The sequence below is a fragment of the Genypterus blacodes genome, unplaced genomic scaffold (genome assembly GCF_046128005.1).
Source record: "Genypterus blacodes isolate CSIRO-AG114 ecotype Tasmania unplaced genomic scaffold, CSIRO-AGI_Gbla_v1 ptg000017l_1, whole genome shotgun sequence".
In the NCBI taxonomy this organism is placed as follows: Eukaryota; Metazoa; Chordata; class Actinopteri; order Ophidiiformes; family Ophidiidae; genus Genypterus; species Genypterus blacodes.
In genome coordinates, this window is record NW_027466831.1 from 1,555,328 (window position 1) to 1,569,089 (window position 13,762).

General features: G+C 44.1%; 3 protein-coding genes across 6 annotated transcripts; 1 reads left to right on the forward strand and 2 right to left on the reverse strand.

Annotated features, from left to right (window-relative positions):
* Window positions 1-2,352: 2,352 nt before the first annotated feature.
* ppcs (phosphopantothenoylcysteine synthetase) lies at window positions 2,353-4,446 on the forward strand. Its single transcript, XM_076141321.1, has 4 exons — window positions 2,353-2,516; window positions 3,041-3,599; window positions 3,678-3,781; window positions 3,865-4,446. Exons 2-4 carry the CDS (start codon window positions 3,044-3,046, stop codon window positions 4,180-4,182), a joined length of 978 nt encoding a protein of 325 aa, XP_075997436.1. The 5' UTR covers window positions 2,353-2,516; window positions 3,041-3,043; the 3' UTR covers window positions 4,183-4,446.
* Window positions 4,447-4,465: 19 nt separating this feature from the next.
* utp3 (UTP3 small subunit processome component) lies at window positions 4,466-7,936 on the reverse strand. The gene is made up of 16 exons (XM_076141322.1): window positions 7,783-7,936; window positions 7,443-7,530; window positions 7,259-7,315; window positions 7,120-7,176; window positions 6,949-7,039; window positions 6,801-6,869; window positions 6,581-6,702; window positions 6,324-6,479; window positions 6,168-6,239; window positions 5,980-6,020; window positions 5,684-5,780; window positions 5,409-5,546; window positions 5,165-5,301; window positions 5,021-5,087; window positions 4,812-4,919; window positions 4,466-4,713 (listed from the first exon to the last, which is right to left on the reverse strand). Exons 1-16 carry the CDS (start codon window positions 7,797-7,799, stop codon window positions 4,624-4,626), a joined length of 1,407 nt encoding a protein of 468 aa, XP_075997437.1. The 5' UTR covers window positions 7,800-7,936; the 3' UTR covers window positions 4,466-4,623.
* A 218-nt stretch (window positions 7,937-8,154) lies between these two features.
* On the reverse strand, window positions 8,155-13,170 carry fam83e (family with sequence similarity 83 member E). 4 transcript variants are annotated; one of them, XM_076141439.1, is made up of 10 exons: window positions 12,864-13,170; window positions 12,059-12,547; window positions 11,811-11,957; window positions 10,958-11,082; window positions 10,293-10,733; window positions 9,867-9,923; window positions 9,708-9,773; window positions 9,369-9,570; window positions 9,080-9,280; window positions 8,155-8,729 (listed from the first exon to the last, which is right to left on the reverse strand). In XM_076141439.1, exons 2-10 carry the CDS (start codon window positions 12,527-12,529, stop codon window positions 8,553-8,555), a joined length of 1,887 nt encoding a protein of 628 aa, XP_075997554.1. In that variant the 5' UTR covers window positions 12,530-12,547; window positions 12,864-13,170; the 3' UTR covers window positions 8,155-8,552. The 4 variants fall into 4 exon arrangements, with proteins under 4 accessions (XP_075997554.1, XP_075997553.1, XP_075997551.1 ...); XM_076141438.1 differs by having other exon boundaries at window positions 9,369-9,603; XM_076141436.1 differs by having other exon boundaries at window positions 9,369-9,606.
* Between the last annotated feature and the right edge of the window lie 592 nt (window positions 13,171-13,762).

The window sequence follows — 13,762 nt, forward strand, 5'->3', positions numbered from 1 at the left end:
TCTCTTTCAAATTGTTTTTGTTGGTTGGAGCAATGGATCCAAAACAACACATGGACTCACAGGTCAGTGCTTCAGAACTTAAGTGGCGAGTATGAACCTACAAGCTCACCTTATAAGTGTGTCCACACATATTTTTCTGTATCCTTGCAACAGGTAAACATCAGCATCAAAGCGCTCAGTATGCAGTTGTGCTCTGCATGAAGCAAACAACACAGTTCTGTTCCTAATGCCTGATTTAAGACCAAATAATGATCTTGAAAAACATTTTTTTCTTACAACTGCACTGTTTGAAATAGTGTCATTAAACAGCACCACAGAAACTGAATTTGTTTAGAAATGGCTATAACTATATATATATATATATATATATAAATAAACCTATTTATATCATCTTTTATTTACTGTAATACTAAAGGAGATGTGTTCCACGTCAGACCATGGAGTCAAAACGAGGCACTGAAATGATTTCAGCTTCATTTGGAATGGTACTTTAGTTTAATTTCTCTCAGCTACTCCTCGTTACAGGACAGAAGTCTGGACATTAAGCTTGATATACATAAGGAGTTACAGGCTGCAATCAAGCTACAAAGCTCTTCACTGAAAGTAGATGTAGACACACTCACTTCTCACAAGATCCTGCACATCCACCTAGTGGCAATATGTGAGCTTACATCTTCCCTCTGCCAGTATGAACACATTTTACTGGTATTTGGCATTATCTTAACAAAAGCCTTTGCAGAAGCAGGCAACATGATTTGTTTCCTTATCCGATGGTAATTGGCCCTAAACAATAGACAAAACAGTCACTCAGCCTTTTCTGCACCTTAATTGTTCAATAAAGTTGATTATTTGTATACAGAATCCACTTCTAGAAAACTGAGTACTTTTAGAGGACTATCTCACATTTGGTACACTTGTTGACAAGAAGTGAGGGAAAATTGAGGAAAAGAAGACTATTCACACGGCAAAAGGATCATTGTAAATCGAAAGAAAAATTCAGTCACGAACAATACGTTTTTGCTTTTAGATTATTTCCGGCCACCAGGACCACCGTCCAAAAAGTTTGAGAACCACTGACCTAACGATACCTAACAATTAATCTACAGTCCCTATTAGTTGATTAATCTACAGATTATTTTGTATTACTCATTCATTTTAACAATTCATTTACCCAAAATAAATATCTAACTTGCCTCATTAATATTTCAATATTGTATTAAATCATCTTCTTTTAACTGTTGTAACTGATCATCTGCGTTTTACAGTCCCACCTAAAAGCAAGTGTTTATGCAATTCAAGTACAAGTGATCCGAGTGCAATCTGCAATTGGCAACCCAACAACAAAAATAAACGAGGCAATGTAGTATTCAAATCACGTTAGAAGAAGTAGCTGTGCAACCTCAGCTCAACATAAAAATAATCTTGCAGTGAAATTAGTCCAATTTCAGGAACACAAGAAAAACTAAAACTTGCAATCTCAATCATATCTCAATAACACAAACAACACCCAAGCACACACACTCTCCCCCTCCCTCTCTCACCTTCTCTCTCTCTCTATTGGGTCACGGGTCTCCGCGTGTCCAGAGTAACATAGTTCGGCATTTAACTCACTCACGATACCGCAAACAGAAACACGTTCATTTATCATGCTCAGGTGGTACAGAACAGAACAGAACTTACGTCGCTGTGTTGCTGCAGTCTTGCCAACTCGCTCCAGGATGCTTTCGCTTAAGGTGTTCGTTCTACAGTTGAACTGCTGTAAAAGCCATTTCAATTTTGCAGAGTTTACATGACACTATATTATTCAGTGTCTGTCTTAAATACTCTTATACACTTTTTTCACCGCAGCTTGTTCTCCGGTTTAGCCCATAGCTTTACCTGGCGCATCTGACGTCATTGCGACGCGCAATCGACGCACGTTTATGCAGTCGCCTGAGCCCTACATGTGATCATTAAAAAAAATTAATCTTCACCTTCTTCAATTTACTCAATTTCTGTGATTCTGTGATGAGTATATAGTGAGTTATAAAGTATTACGTAGAACAGTACAAAACCGGTTACTGACACTTCTTTCACAGTGATGTATTCTATTGTATATTGTTCCTTTGTTTTTTCTGAAGAGTAGTTTGACTATTCTTACTATTCTTTATTCTATCCCTGTTCTATTTTGGTCCATATGTTTATTGAGATTATCATTTTTTTTTCATTTACCTTCCCAACATAACATGTGGCACACTGCATGTCATGTTTACATTTAGCCTGCAACTTCAGCCATCAAGCCCGGTCCCACTCCGCACCACTAGATGGGGGTATTGTACCGTTTCGCCGCACACACACTATAAGAAGAAGAACACGGTCGCCTGTAGGAAATGCTGCTGTTGTGACAAGCAGCTGGAGGCTTCAGTCGGTGCTGGATCGCTGTTGTCTTTAGCTGTTATTGTCAATTACCGATCACGCTACTTTTGTCTCAATCAGGTTCCGATTGCAGCACGTGGGAGATTATTGACAATCAGCAGGTACGTGGTGTTATTTTATAAACACTCGCGCAGGAGGAGTTACACCTCCAACTGCAGATTAAAGTTAAGACCACCAACAATGTGGAATTTAACACAAATCTAGTATATTGTCAAACGATATGCATGAATTGAAACGAGATTGTGTGCAGTATTATCAGACATACAAACAAACTGTGAGAGCAACGTATTGTGCTCAGGTTAAGGTTTATGATCAAAGTCCGTGTAAGTATGTAGCATAATGCATTTAAAAATAAATAAGCATAAACTATAAAATTTACCCAAATCTAAAGAAAAATACATTGTTGTGAAGAGTTTAGTTAAATTTTGTTGCTTATCTCAAAACCTGTTAGAAAACAAAAGAGGAGCTGCAAATACAAATTAATGTGATTTCAAATGTGTTAAAGCAGAAACTCCAAATATAGAAATGCTTTAAGTTCCATCCCTTCACTCTCTATGTATCTACTCACTGTGTCTCTAAACACACTGCATCTACCACATCCCGTCTCCCTGATGTCGTTTCCTAGGTGATGATGGCAGAACCCCGAGCTTCGTCCATAGACGGGAAGCTCGCGGAGGAGTTTGCTGTCCCCTCCCACGTGGAGGAGGTCAAAGAGAGGATGACTGCGTTTGTTCAGCGGCACGGGGCGGCTGGTGGTCGGGTGGTCCTCATCACATCTGGAGGCACCAAAGTCCCCTTGGAGTCCCGCACGGTCCGCTTCCTAGACAACTTCAGCAGCGGCAGGCGAGGAGCCGTCTCAGCTGAGCACTTCATAGACTCCGGCTACGCCGTGGTCTTCCTGCACAGGCATCGCTCCCTGTGCCCGTACACACGCATGTTCTCCACCGTCAACCTGCTGGATGCCCTGCAGTTCAGGGATGGAGGAGGAGGAGCAGCATCTGAGGGCTCAGCAGCAGAGGAGGAGGTGGTGGTGGTCAGCCAGCAGGCGCTCCCCAACGTGGCCAAAGTGCTGCGGCGGTATCAGGAAGTCAAAGAAGCCGGACTTGTTCTACCGATCGAATTCAGCACTTTGTCGGAGTACCTGCACCTCCTCAAAGCTGCAGCACAGGCGCTCAGCACAATAGGTACTGACTGATTGACCTCATCTCACAGGTTGACGTAATACACACTCATAACATCCCCTTTCATCTTTACTCACTCAGGATCCAAAGCCATGTTTTACTTGGCCGCAGCCGTGTCCGATTTCTATATACCAGCGTCCGACATGCCCGAGCACAAAATCCAGTCTTCCAACGGGCCTCTCCAGGTGAGTGAAGTCAAATGAAATGACCCCAGCATGCAACACGTGCAGCTTTTGTGCATTCACTGACCTCTCCCTCCGTCCTCCAGATCAGCATGAAAATGGTCCCCAAGATCCTGTCCCCGCTGGTGAAGGACTGGGCCCCGCAGGCTTTCGTCACGTCCTTCAAGCTGGAGACGGACCCGGCCATCCTGCTGGACAAAGCTCGCCGGGCTCTGGACACGTATAGGCACCAGGCGGTGGTGGCCAACGTGCTGGACACCAGACGAGGTTACGTGGTGGTGGTGACCCCCGATGCAAAGCATGAGCTCGTCCTAACAGAGCAGGAAGTGGAGGAGGACGTGGAGATAGAGGAGAGGATAGTCAGCAACTTGACATCAGCACACACACACTTCATATCTCAATAGAGGGACTGAGGTGTGTGTGTTACGGTCCCGCTGCAGCTGGTCTATCATCCTGTATGTAAGACATGTAGTTTTGTTTCTTACTAAAGCTGAAAATATTATATCTAGTCTTAAGTCCCTTTGGAGATCTTTGACTCCCAAACTAAACTGTATAAGTGCAAAAGGAATGTCAGTGCTTAGGGCCTTTGATGATGCAACAAGTTGGTGTGTTCAGATGAATGCTGTTTTTTTATAAAAGCTTCTTCTTCTGCTTTAAAAAAGTACAAATGAACAGTTTCTGTTCTCGTTATTCAACATTTATTCACAACACAAACAGTAGGGTTTCACTGCGTTCTGCACAATGACGGCTGATGGCCGACCGGTGACGTCACTTTACGATTAGTCCGTTGGATGAGTCTCGTTTCCGAAGCGACGCCCGGCGGTGTGTCCCTCGTTACATCCCGGCTACTTAAGCTTGACGCTCTTCTTGACTCCTGCGCGGATGCCGGACATCTCGCCGCTGTATCTCACCTCCTCCCGGCGGACCTCGCGGACCTGCGGAACGTTGCGGACGGGACATTTGGCGTCAGTACTGTGGAGCCCCGGACACGTCGGGGACAGTGCGGGGACATTGTAAGTGCGATGTGGATTACCTGTCCCTTTCTGCGGATCTTGGCGCGCCTGAACTTCTCCCTGTGCTTGACTCTGGGATTGCGGTCGATCTTCTTCCTCTTTGGTGTGAGACCTCTGTTCTTGGCCATCTGGAATTGATTAGAAGTAGATAAGAGGTTCATCATACTTATAACATCTTTGCAGTAAGTAATGGCCTCAGAACTCATTGGCATGTTTCCCGTCACTTTACCTGGTAAGTGATGCCTCTCTTAGCATCTGGATCTTCGTCTTCGTCCTCGCCCTCACCCTCCATTTGCCTGAAGAGACATCAAACACATTAGATCCCCACTCGCTTCTATGTCTTTGTGGCTTAAACACAAAGGTCGGTACTCACTCCTCGGGATCTTTGCTTGTGCTCTTCCTCTTCTGTTTCAGCCGCTGCTCCACTCCTCTGTAGAACTGCAACGCCGCCTCCTCATCCATCTCGGAGTCCGAGTCCTGCGCGGTCTCGGGCGCCGCCTCTGCAAACACCTGAGCAAACGAAGCAGAGTTACTAACGCGGCAGGAGCTGAGGGACGAGAACATCCTTCAGCTCTCTGGGTGGAGAGGAGCTGAGAGGGCTGAAGCCTCAATCTCACCTGGTCCTTCTTACTGGAGCCTCCAGTCTGTTTGCCCTCTGTCACCCTGCCGGGGGCCTTTTCTTTCTGCTTGCAGGCTAGTAGCCGGCGGAGCTGCGGGGCGAGCCGGGCATCTACTGCGGCGAGTTCATTGATGAGCTGCAAACAGGCAACCGGGACCAAGTCAGACAGAGAACAGACGGGTGAGATTTATGTCAATGATGGTGTATGTGCGATATTTGAGGGGGAAGATTGCCTCATTGCGCATACGTGTAGCAACTGACAACACGACTCACATTCCTGTAGGTGAGCAGCCTCTCGATCACCGGGTGGTTGTGAGCCGGGATCCTTTTCGCTTTCAGCACCAAGTAGAAGCTGATGTTTGTGCAGTAACTGGGAGACAAGCAAAGATTAGCCACTGCTGCACATCGGAGAGAGAGAAGAATGTGACACACACACACACACACACACACACACACACACACACACACACACACACACACACACACACACACACACACACACACACACACACACACACACACACACACACACACACACACACACACACACACACACACTTTCAACTTACTTGAGATAAAGTTGCTGTTTTGTCTTCAGGTAGTCGGCACCCTTTAGAACGCAGAATGAAAATGGAATCAGACTCTTTAGTGAATTCAATATGGTGTTGAATAGGAAAACAAAGAGCCCATTTGCACAGCGGCTTGTTAAACAAAAAGTGCATTGCATGAATATTGATGATGTCACAGCAAGTCGCACCTTTCCTGCTGGGATCAGACCATCGTTCACCATCTGCACCAGCGGCTGGAGCTCCTCCTTCAGCTCTGTAAGCTAAAGCACATAGAGCAACCACATCAATCACTGACTGAGACATTAGACTTGAAGTAAGTGAGTGAGTGTGTGAGTGAGAGTAACCTTTGCTTTGAAGTCCTGAATGAGTTCCAGCAGCTCGGGCGACTCCTTCTTTAGCAGCTTCATCTTCTCCTTCTTGGACATCTCCTTCAGGTCTTTCACGATCCTCTCTTCTTTTTCTCCGCTCTTCTCTTCGTCCTTTTCCTCCACAGCAAACTCCTTCATGTTGACAGACGGATGAAGGCGGAAGGTAAACATTCTTCATCCTCACATGTCAAACTAACTGCACGTGTGAAGGGAAACGTTTGCGACAAGTTTACCTTGAACAGGTTTAAATCATAATCCTCCTCGCTAAGATTTTCTGCTAAACGCTTTTGGATGTTTTTAGCCTCTACTTCCTCTTCCTCCTCCTCTGCTTCCAGCTCTTCTTGCGTTCTCCCCTCTGTAATGACATCATTTCGGCAATCGTTAGCAACAAAGGCAACGAAATGACCAGGAGAAGCCTCAATATGGTCAGGAGAGATAAAAAAAACTACTTACTGGTAGAAACATAGTCAGAGTCGTAAAACATCTTCTTCTTGGTGCCCCAGGCCAGTTCATGAGGAAGATCTGAGGAAGAGGAGTTCAAACACAATACTGTGAGTCGGAGACTGAACAGCAATAGAAGTTCATTCAGATATGTTATTACCTTCCTCCTTCTTCCCCTCTAGATCACTTTCCATATCCGTCCCATCTTCCTCATCATCTTCCTCTGAATCGTCCAGTGCCATCACTTCTTCCTACGAAAATCAGATCAGGTTTAAACCGGCTGATGTCGTGCAGAAATTCCAAGAGAAACAGCTTAACAATCATCAATCACCTCTTCATCCAGCTCCTCCTCCTCACTCTCCATCTGAACGCCACGGGCCAGAAGTTTCTGCGGAGAAAGAAAATGCAAGAGATGAAGAAAAGCAGGAAAGACATTTATCATAGGAATGAAGATGATGATGGAAACTCACCGCGATCTTTTCATCGTGGTACACGTCAATTTTGTCTTTGAAGTACAGTGAAGATTTCTAGAAAACAATGAAGAGACAACAAGTTCATAACACATCAGCCATGTTTACATCAGGATATTGTTACTCTTGACTCATTGTAATGGACATTGAGGCCATATTGAGTATTGAGGCTGTGACCTCTGACCTTATCAGGCACCGGCATGTCCTTGTAGGCTTCTGGGTCATCAGCATCAAACTGCTCTGACCGTTTGGGCCTCGGAGTTGATTTGGCCCTGAGCAGTTACAGACAAAGAGCAGTTCGAGTTAGACTTTCACACACGTGCAAATAATTTGAACTGTTGATTAGTTACAAATTACAAATGAGTACGAACGTTTCCCTGTAACGCTAACCTCAGTTAGTCTCTACCTCGTTTGTGCTTTTTCAGAGATGATTAGATTAAATACTTCACTCTTTGTCTGTTTGTACACCAGAAAACAAACCGTGCTGTGCAGTTATTGAAACATTAGATACATTAGCAACTCACCTTCTCGCTCGAACCATGATGGCAAAGTTCACACGAAGCGTTCGAACAAACTATAGTGTTTGAATCTGTTGATTAAAATAAACTAAAACACTCAAACTCCAGATGCAGTCGTGTTAACACATTGCTTAGACTCCCATGTGCTTCCGTATTGTCTTCTTCTATGCCGAGTTTGTTCTTCGCTGCTTGTTGCGACCGCCACCTAGTGGTCACTAGTTTGACCTGCAACAATAAAGAGGATCTGGGGCAGTTTCAATATCGGGAATAACAACTATCTATTCCTGCTGTGAGTTGTGGTAAAATAAAGTAATACTTCATCAGACTTTTGTTTAATTAATTAAAACACTGTCTAAAATTAAAGCACTGCTGCAATCACTCTTCATAATTTATGTTTTTATTGCAAATATACCTGAATCCTCAGACATAATAAACAGGGAGACGCTGAGGTTCAAGGAGACGTCAAATCATTACATCCAGTTAGAATCAGATCAGTTCAAATCATGACATCAGACTAAGATAGTAATATTTGCTTATTACTACATACTCACAGTTAGTTTGGTCTTTACATTTGTAATGTTCATGTAGCAACTATAATCATGTAATCTCACTTTCTCTGTTTCTCTGTTGTTGAATGTGTACTGTATTACCGCCAGTTGCGGCTTTTTAGAGGTATTTAACACTGCAGAGGTTGTAATGGCTCCAGGTATCCCTGCAGCTGTTTTTAATGGAGAACATTGTTTATTTGATTGTTTATTGTTTATTTCTTTCATCCTTCATTCCAGTCCTTCCTCCCTGTCTTTCCGAGGCTTCCTCCAGTCCATAAAACTGTAGCTGCGAGGCCTGTTGTTGGGCTGGAAGGAGATTTGAGTTCTGAAGAGCAGGGATTTAGCATCTTCGTTCCTCTTCTTCATCAGAGCAAGAAGAGGGGTCGCTGTACTGGTGTCAAAGTTCTACCAATGAAAAGCAGAATGAAAGTGTGTGAATGGGGAATTGAAGCTCCATTAGAAAAGTCCACATTTTGTCTGAGGCAAATGTTGCACTTTCACAGCATTTACATGTAGAGATGCATCAATCATTGACCCTGAAATTGTCAATGCTTAAGAATTATTGATGTACAATGTCAAATACTTGTGATATAAGGGTCCTGCTGTGAGGTACACAGTATAAGGTATACAGGTAATATGTCCATCTTTTTAATCTCTTTTTGCTCGATCTAAATACTTGATGTTGTCTGTTTAAGTCATTTCTTATTGCAGTTGCATAGTGAAGATGTAGAACGTGACGATAAAAGGAAACATACGCTGGTTTGCAGCCTTGGCAGCGTGGATCCTCTTTCCTCACGGCTCATGTGCGGACTCAGGTCCATCATGGACCGGGTCAGCTCTGACTTTGACCCCTTCCTGTGCTCTGCTGCCACGCTTGGCTGGGCCTGGAGCCTCCTCATGATGTCACTCAGAGAGCCGAAGGAGTCAGTCTGCGGCACCTTCAGGATCAAGGGTTTCTGTTGGAAGAAAAGTTTTAGTTTTGGGTTTGGTTGTCGATGATGAGCTGAGTCCTGTGTTTTGATGGGGACAGTGTAGGCGACATACTCGAGAGGATGGTGTGTTTTCAGCCTTGAAGCTTTCATTCACGCTGCTCTCCTCATTCTCCTCCAAAATGCTGTCCCTCTTCGACCTCTCTCTCCTGTGGTTGAAGGAGAAGCCCATATTGTGTGTTTGCTCTTGACTTTCTTCCTCAGGTCTTGTTGTTGTTCTGTCATCTAGGTTAGGGATCCTTTCCTTGGAGTTCTGCCTGGAAATGGAAAGCCCAATTTTTTGTTCGATCCTGCTTGATGGAAAAAAAAAACATTCACTTTGCAATCACATTTCCCAAAGTCACTGTGAGATTATTTGCCTTTCTTTCCTTCCTTTTTTTTAATTTTTTTTTACCTTTTCTGTCTATCTGTGGTCAATTCTGGTGAGGGGAGGTTGATTGTTTTGTAGGAATGTGTGTTGCTGTGGAAATAATCAGATCAGATCAAAACAGAAAAGCACAACAATGATCAACATGCACGAGCGATCAAAACGGACAATTTGTTCATGACTTACCTGAAACTTGGTGATCTATCTCGCATACTGTTTATCTCTGGGGTGTCTTCATGTATCCTGCAATGTGCAAAGAAAGGAGAATAAAACTAGTGAAAACAGACAAAAAACAGGCAAAAAAGAGAATGCAGAGAATGTAAAGACAGACGGAATTCTTCAGTTAATTCTAGCCGGTGGTGGAAAAGTACTAAGACCTTTTACCAAAGTAAATGTAGTAATAGCACAATGGAATCATGACATATTGCATATAAAATTCTACTAAAAGTGAGCAAAAGTACTTATTATGAACGGCCCCTAGAGGAGTGCCGACCTTGCATTTTCCGTTTTGAAGATAACAGGTTGACGTAATTCAAATATTGGAATGAAACAATAACACAGATTATTATTATGGGTTTACTTATATAATAAACCTATAGCACTAATACTTACGTATACCCTCCCTGTTCCGGAAATCGGTTTCTGTTATAGGAAACTTTTTCCATAACTGGTGTGTTTGTTTGAAACTGAATATTGTTTTCCAGAGGCTTTTCTATCGCCATGATTTCCTGGTAATGATTGACTGGACTGCCTGGGAAGAAACCGTCTCTTTGGATCACTCCCATGGCCTCCCAGTCCAGTGGGCAGTCAGCGGGTGGAGATGGAGGGCCGATACTCTCAGGCTCCATGGAGAGCTGATTTAAAAAATTGAGATGGGAAAAGTCTTTAATCCTATGGTTGCTGTCGAGATGGAGACCGTCACCCCTCTGCGTTTCTGGGATGGGGAGCGAGGCGGCAAAAAGGATCCGGAATTCTTTATCGAACGATTCAACAGCTGGGCCCTTCAGAACGGTGATCAGCTGCCTGTGCAGGTGGGCGTCTGTCCATGTGAGGCTATAGAGCACAAACACAGCCTGTCAAGCCATTTCTCTTCTCTTTCTGTGTGTGTGTGTGTGTGTGTGTCTGTGTGTGTGTGTGTGTGTGTGTGTGTGTGCGTGTGTGTGTGTGTGTGTGTGTGCGTGTGCGTGTGTGCGCGTGTGTGTGTGTGTGCGTGTGTAAGTGTGCGTGTGTGTGTGTGAAACCGTGAAAGGAACGTGATGAAAGATGTGATTGTTTACCTGTAGCTGCCATGAATCACCGTCTCTAAATCCACCAGAAGGAACTTGTCTTTCATTTCCCCCACCACCATTCTGCCCTTCCTTGTGCAGAAGGTTTTCCCTCCCAGAACACGGACCTGCATGTTCTGAGCGAGCCAGGGAAGAGAGAATACTTTAGATATATTGATCATCATTGAGAGTTATAAGCAGCCCAGCTACAGAGAGAGAACCTGTCATTCTGTTCTGTCACTCATCTCTTCCCTTTGTTCGTTCTCAGCAGAAAGCTGCACTGAAAGCTGTGCAACCAGTTTATCTGTGTGTTGCTTCAAACACTTTTACATTCCGAACATCATAATAAACAATGTATCCAGTTTATAAGATACACAAGTAGAGTGTCAAGTTTTGATTATGCAGATGAACAGATGAGCTTTAAAGATATCTTGTGTTTTAGAGAGAAAGATGTCTGATTTGTATACTTTTGGTTGATCTGTTAACACCTGGGGTCTAAATCACTGTCACCTAAAAAGACAACATTCTAGACAACATCTAAAACAATCTAAAGGAAATAAATGATAAAAAAAATATTATTTTTTGTGGTCCAGGGAAAACAAATTATTGATCCCAGAATGTTATTGATTTGCAACTTCAGCTTAAAAAAGTGAATTATGTAAATGAGAAAACAGAAGTAGAACATATGAAAGATAAAAGACAACTTGATCTCGAAAAACAATGATGCTCTGTCTAGTAAAGTTGAAGACTGCAGAGTCCAGAGGTGTGGCTCCTGGTGTTTGGTAAATTAGAATTTTTGGTGGTTGATCCACAAAGATGTGGTACTCTCTGTAGGTGTGTGCTGATTTGTCGGCAGGTGACTCACCGGATGCCTGAGCCAGTTGAGCATGAATTTCTCCTGAGTAGACCTTTGATTCAGGATGATGTATACAGGGACGCCGCGGGAGGCAGCATTATGTAAATCTTTTATGACTGCACCATCTGTTAATTTGTCTGTCACAATGGCAATTACCTGCATAGCACACGGTGAAACGTTAGCTGTAATTGCCGGGATTATTCACATCTCAAGACTTTTTTTGGGAATGTGAAATGAAGCACGTCATGTTTGCGTACCTTGCTGGCCTTTTGCAAATGCCGGCGGATGATCTCCCTGATGTGAGGTTGTTCCTCAGCAGGAGGGTTGGTGTGGACAGTAACAGATCCCCGTCCCTGCCAGGAGAATCTTTCCGGCCAGCCTAAATCCAAACATGGAGCGGGAGTGTCTGAGTGAGCAGGGAAGTAGGTGGAGGAGTAATCCCCCATTTGCGAGTCGCCATCCTCTTCATCACCCTCCTCCCTTTGCACCTGAACCTGGCTAACGTGATAGTCCTGAGCCCAGCTGCTTATCTGGCTCACTTCCTCAGGAGAGAGGAAGCATCCTGAGCGCTCGGCGCCGATGGAGCTGTAGAAAGCTTCCGGACCTGCACTCAGGAGTCTTTCCACAGCCTTCCGCTCCCTCTCGCTATGGAGGAACTCTGGACACGACTCGGTCAGAGGCAGGAACACTGCATCCTCATCCAGGCTCTGCTCCTGGGATTTTGGCATCACTGCAGCCTAAAGTATCTATGGGAAAAGGTCAACCTATCACCAGATGAAGGTGATCATTTTCATCATTCATCATTCATTCATCATCATTCATCATTTTGACATGGTGACATCGTTCCTATCTAAGACATTATCTGTCTCGATGCTTTTGGCAATGTTGCTCCACAGTGGGCGGCTTGGTTTCGCTCTGTCCTGAGTTCTTGTTAGTAGCTTTAATTGCTTCTAATATTGGCTCTTGGCTCATTTGACACAGGAAACAAACAAATAAGCAGACAGCAGCGATCAGTTCTCTGTTACCTTCTCGATAGGACACAAAAGTAGGGAAAAGACTCACCTTATGGGCTGCATGTGTCACCTCTCCGGCTCAGTCATCACAGGTGAGCTGTACGGCGCTATGGTTGCTCAGGTGTTCACTCCCACACCTGTCATGTCATCTGTCTTCCACTCCTTCTTGCTGGAATTGTTTAGATTCAGCAGGTGACAGATGCGCATTGAGCCACAATCCAACTGCAACAACTCCTCAGAAGGCGAAAACCAAAGAACCTCCAGGTATTTTGTCTTCAGTACATTTATCACACAGGTGTTGCCTTGTATGATAGTGTCGCGTATTCTAAACACTTCTTTCGTCTGTGAAGAAGAGGCTCCCATTCATTTCCCTTTCCAGACCGGTTGAGCCTGACCGGTGAGTTCGCAGCACAGCAGACACAGCATCGGCATCTCTGAGATGTTACAAGCCAATGCGCTCTTGTTTAATTATACTGATCATATATGGATGCTTGTAATAGCACACAGGAGTGTCACCAGCCAGCTCTGCCAAAGGTTGATGAGCCTTCCTGTTCTGAAAAAAACAGCGCTTGAGTATTGGAACAAAGTCAACAGTGAATACCAAGAGTGACTGAAAGGCCTCACGCCCTTCTGCTGTCCCTGTTATGTCACTTTACTACATCGCCTGTGTGCCACAAGAAGCAAAACAATGAATCTGAGCTTACATATCATCATCATAGAGTAACTGCATACAATGTGTTGAGTTTGGTAGTTAAATAAGTAAGTAAGATATGCATATAATACAAAAGCAATTGAGCTGCATGTTATTAAATGAGAGAGAGATGTCTCTTTGTTTCTGATTCTGTGTCTCTTCACAAAACATAAACACACTCAGTACTGTCTTAATACTGCTGTAAAACTTTCCCACAGCTACACACACACACACACACACACACACACACACACACA

Bases quoted from the DNA above. Each gene is read 5' to 3' on its own strand.
- ppcs (XM_076141321.1), top strand. From the start codon at position 3,044: ATGATGGCAGAACCCCGAGCTTCGTCCATAGACGGGAAGCTCGCGGAG. The intron at 3,600-3,677 runs GTACTGACTGAT...TTACTCACTCAG, and splicing joins ACAGGCGCTCAGCACAATAG to GATCCAAAGCCATGTTTTAC. The intron at 3,782-3,864 runs GTGAGTGAAGTC...TCCGTCCTCCAG, and splicing joins CTTCCAACGGGCCTCTCCAG to ATCAGCATGAAAATGGTCCC.
- utp3 (XM_076141322.1), bottom strand. The intron at 7,040-7,119 runs GTGATTGATGAT...TGATTTTCGTAG, and splicing joins AGGAGGAGCTGGATGAAGAG to GAAGAAGTGATGGCACTGGA. The intron at 5,088-5,164 runs GTGAGTACCGAC...ATGTCTCTTCAG, and splicing joins ACAAGCAAAGATCCCGAGGA to GCAAATGGAGGGTGAGGGCG.
- fam83e (XM_076141436.1), bottom strand. From the start codon at position 12,529: ATGCCAAAATCCCAGGAGCAGAGCCTGGATGAGGATGCAGTGTTCCTG. The intron at 11,958-12,058 runs GTACGCAAACAT...TGTGCTATGCAG, and splicing joins ATTTGCAAAAGGCCAGCAAG to GTAATTGCCATTGTGACAGA. The intron at 9,607-9,707 runs GTAAAAAAAAAT...TTTTCCATCAAG, and splicing joins ACCACAGATAGACAGAAAAG to CAGGATCGAACAAAAAATTG.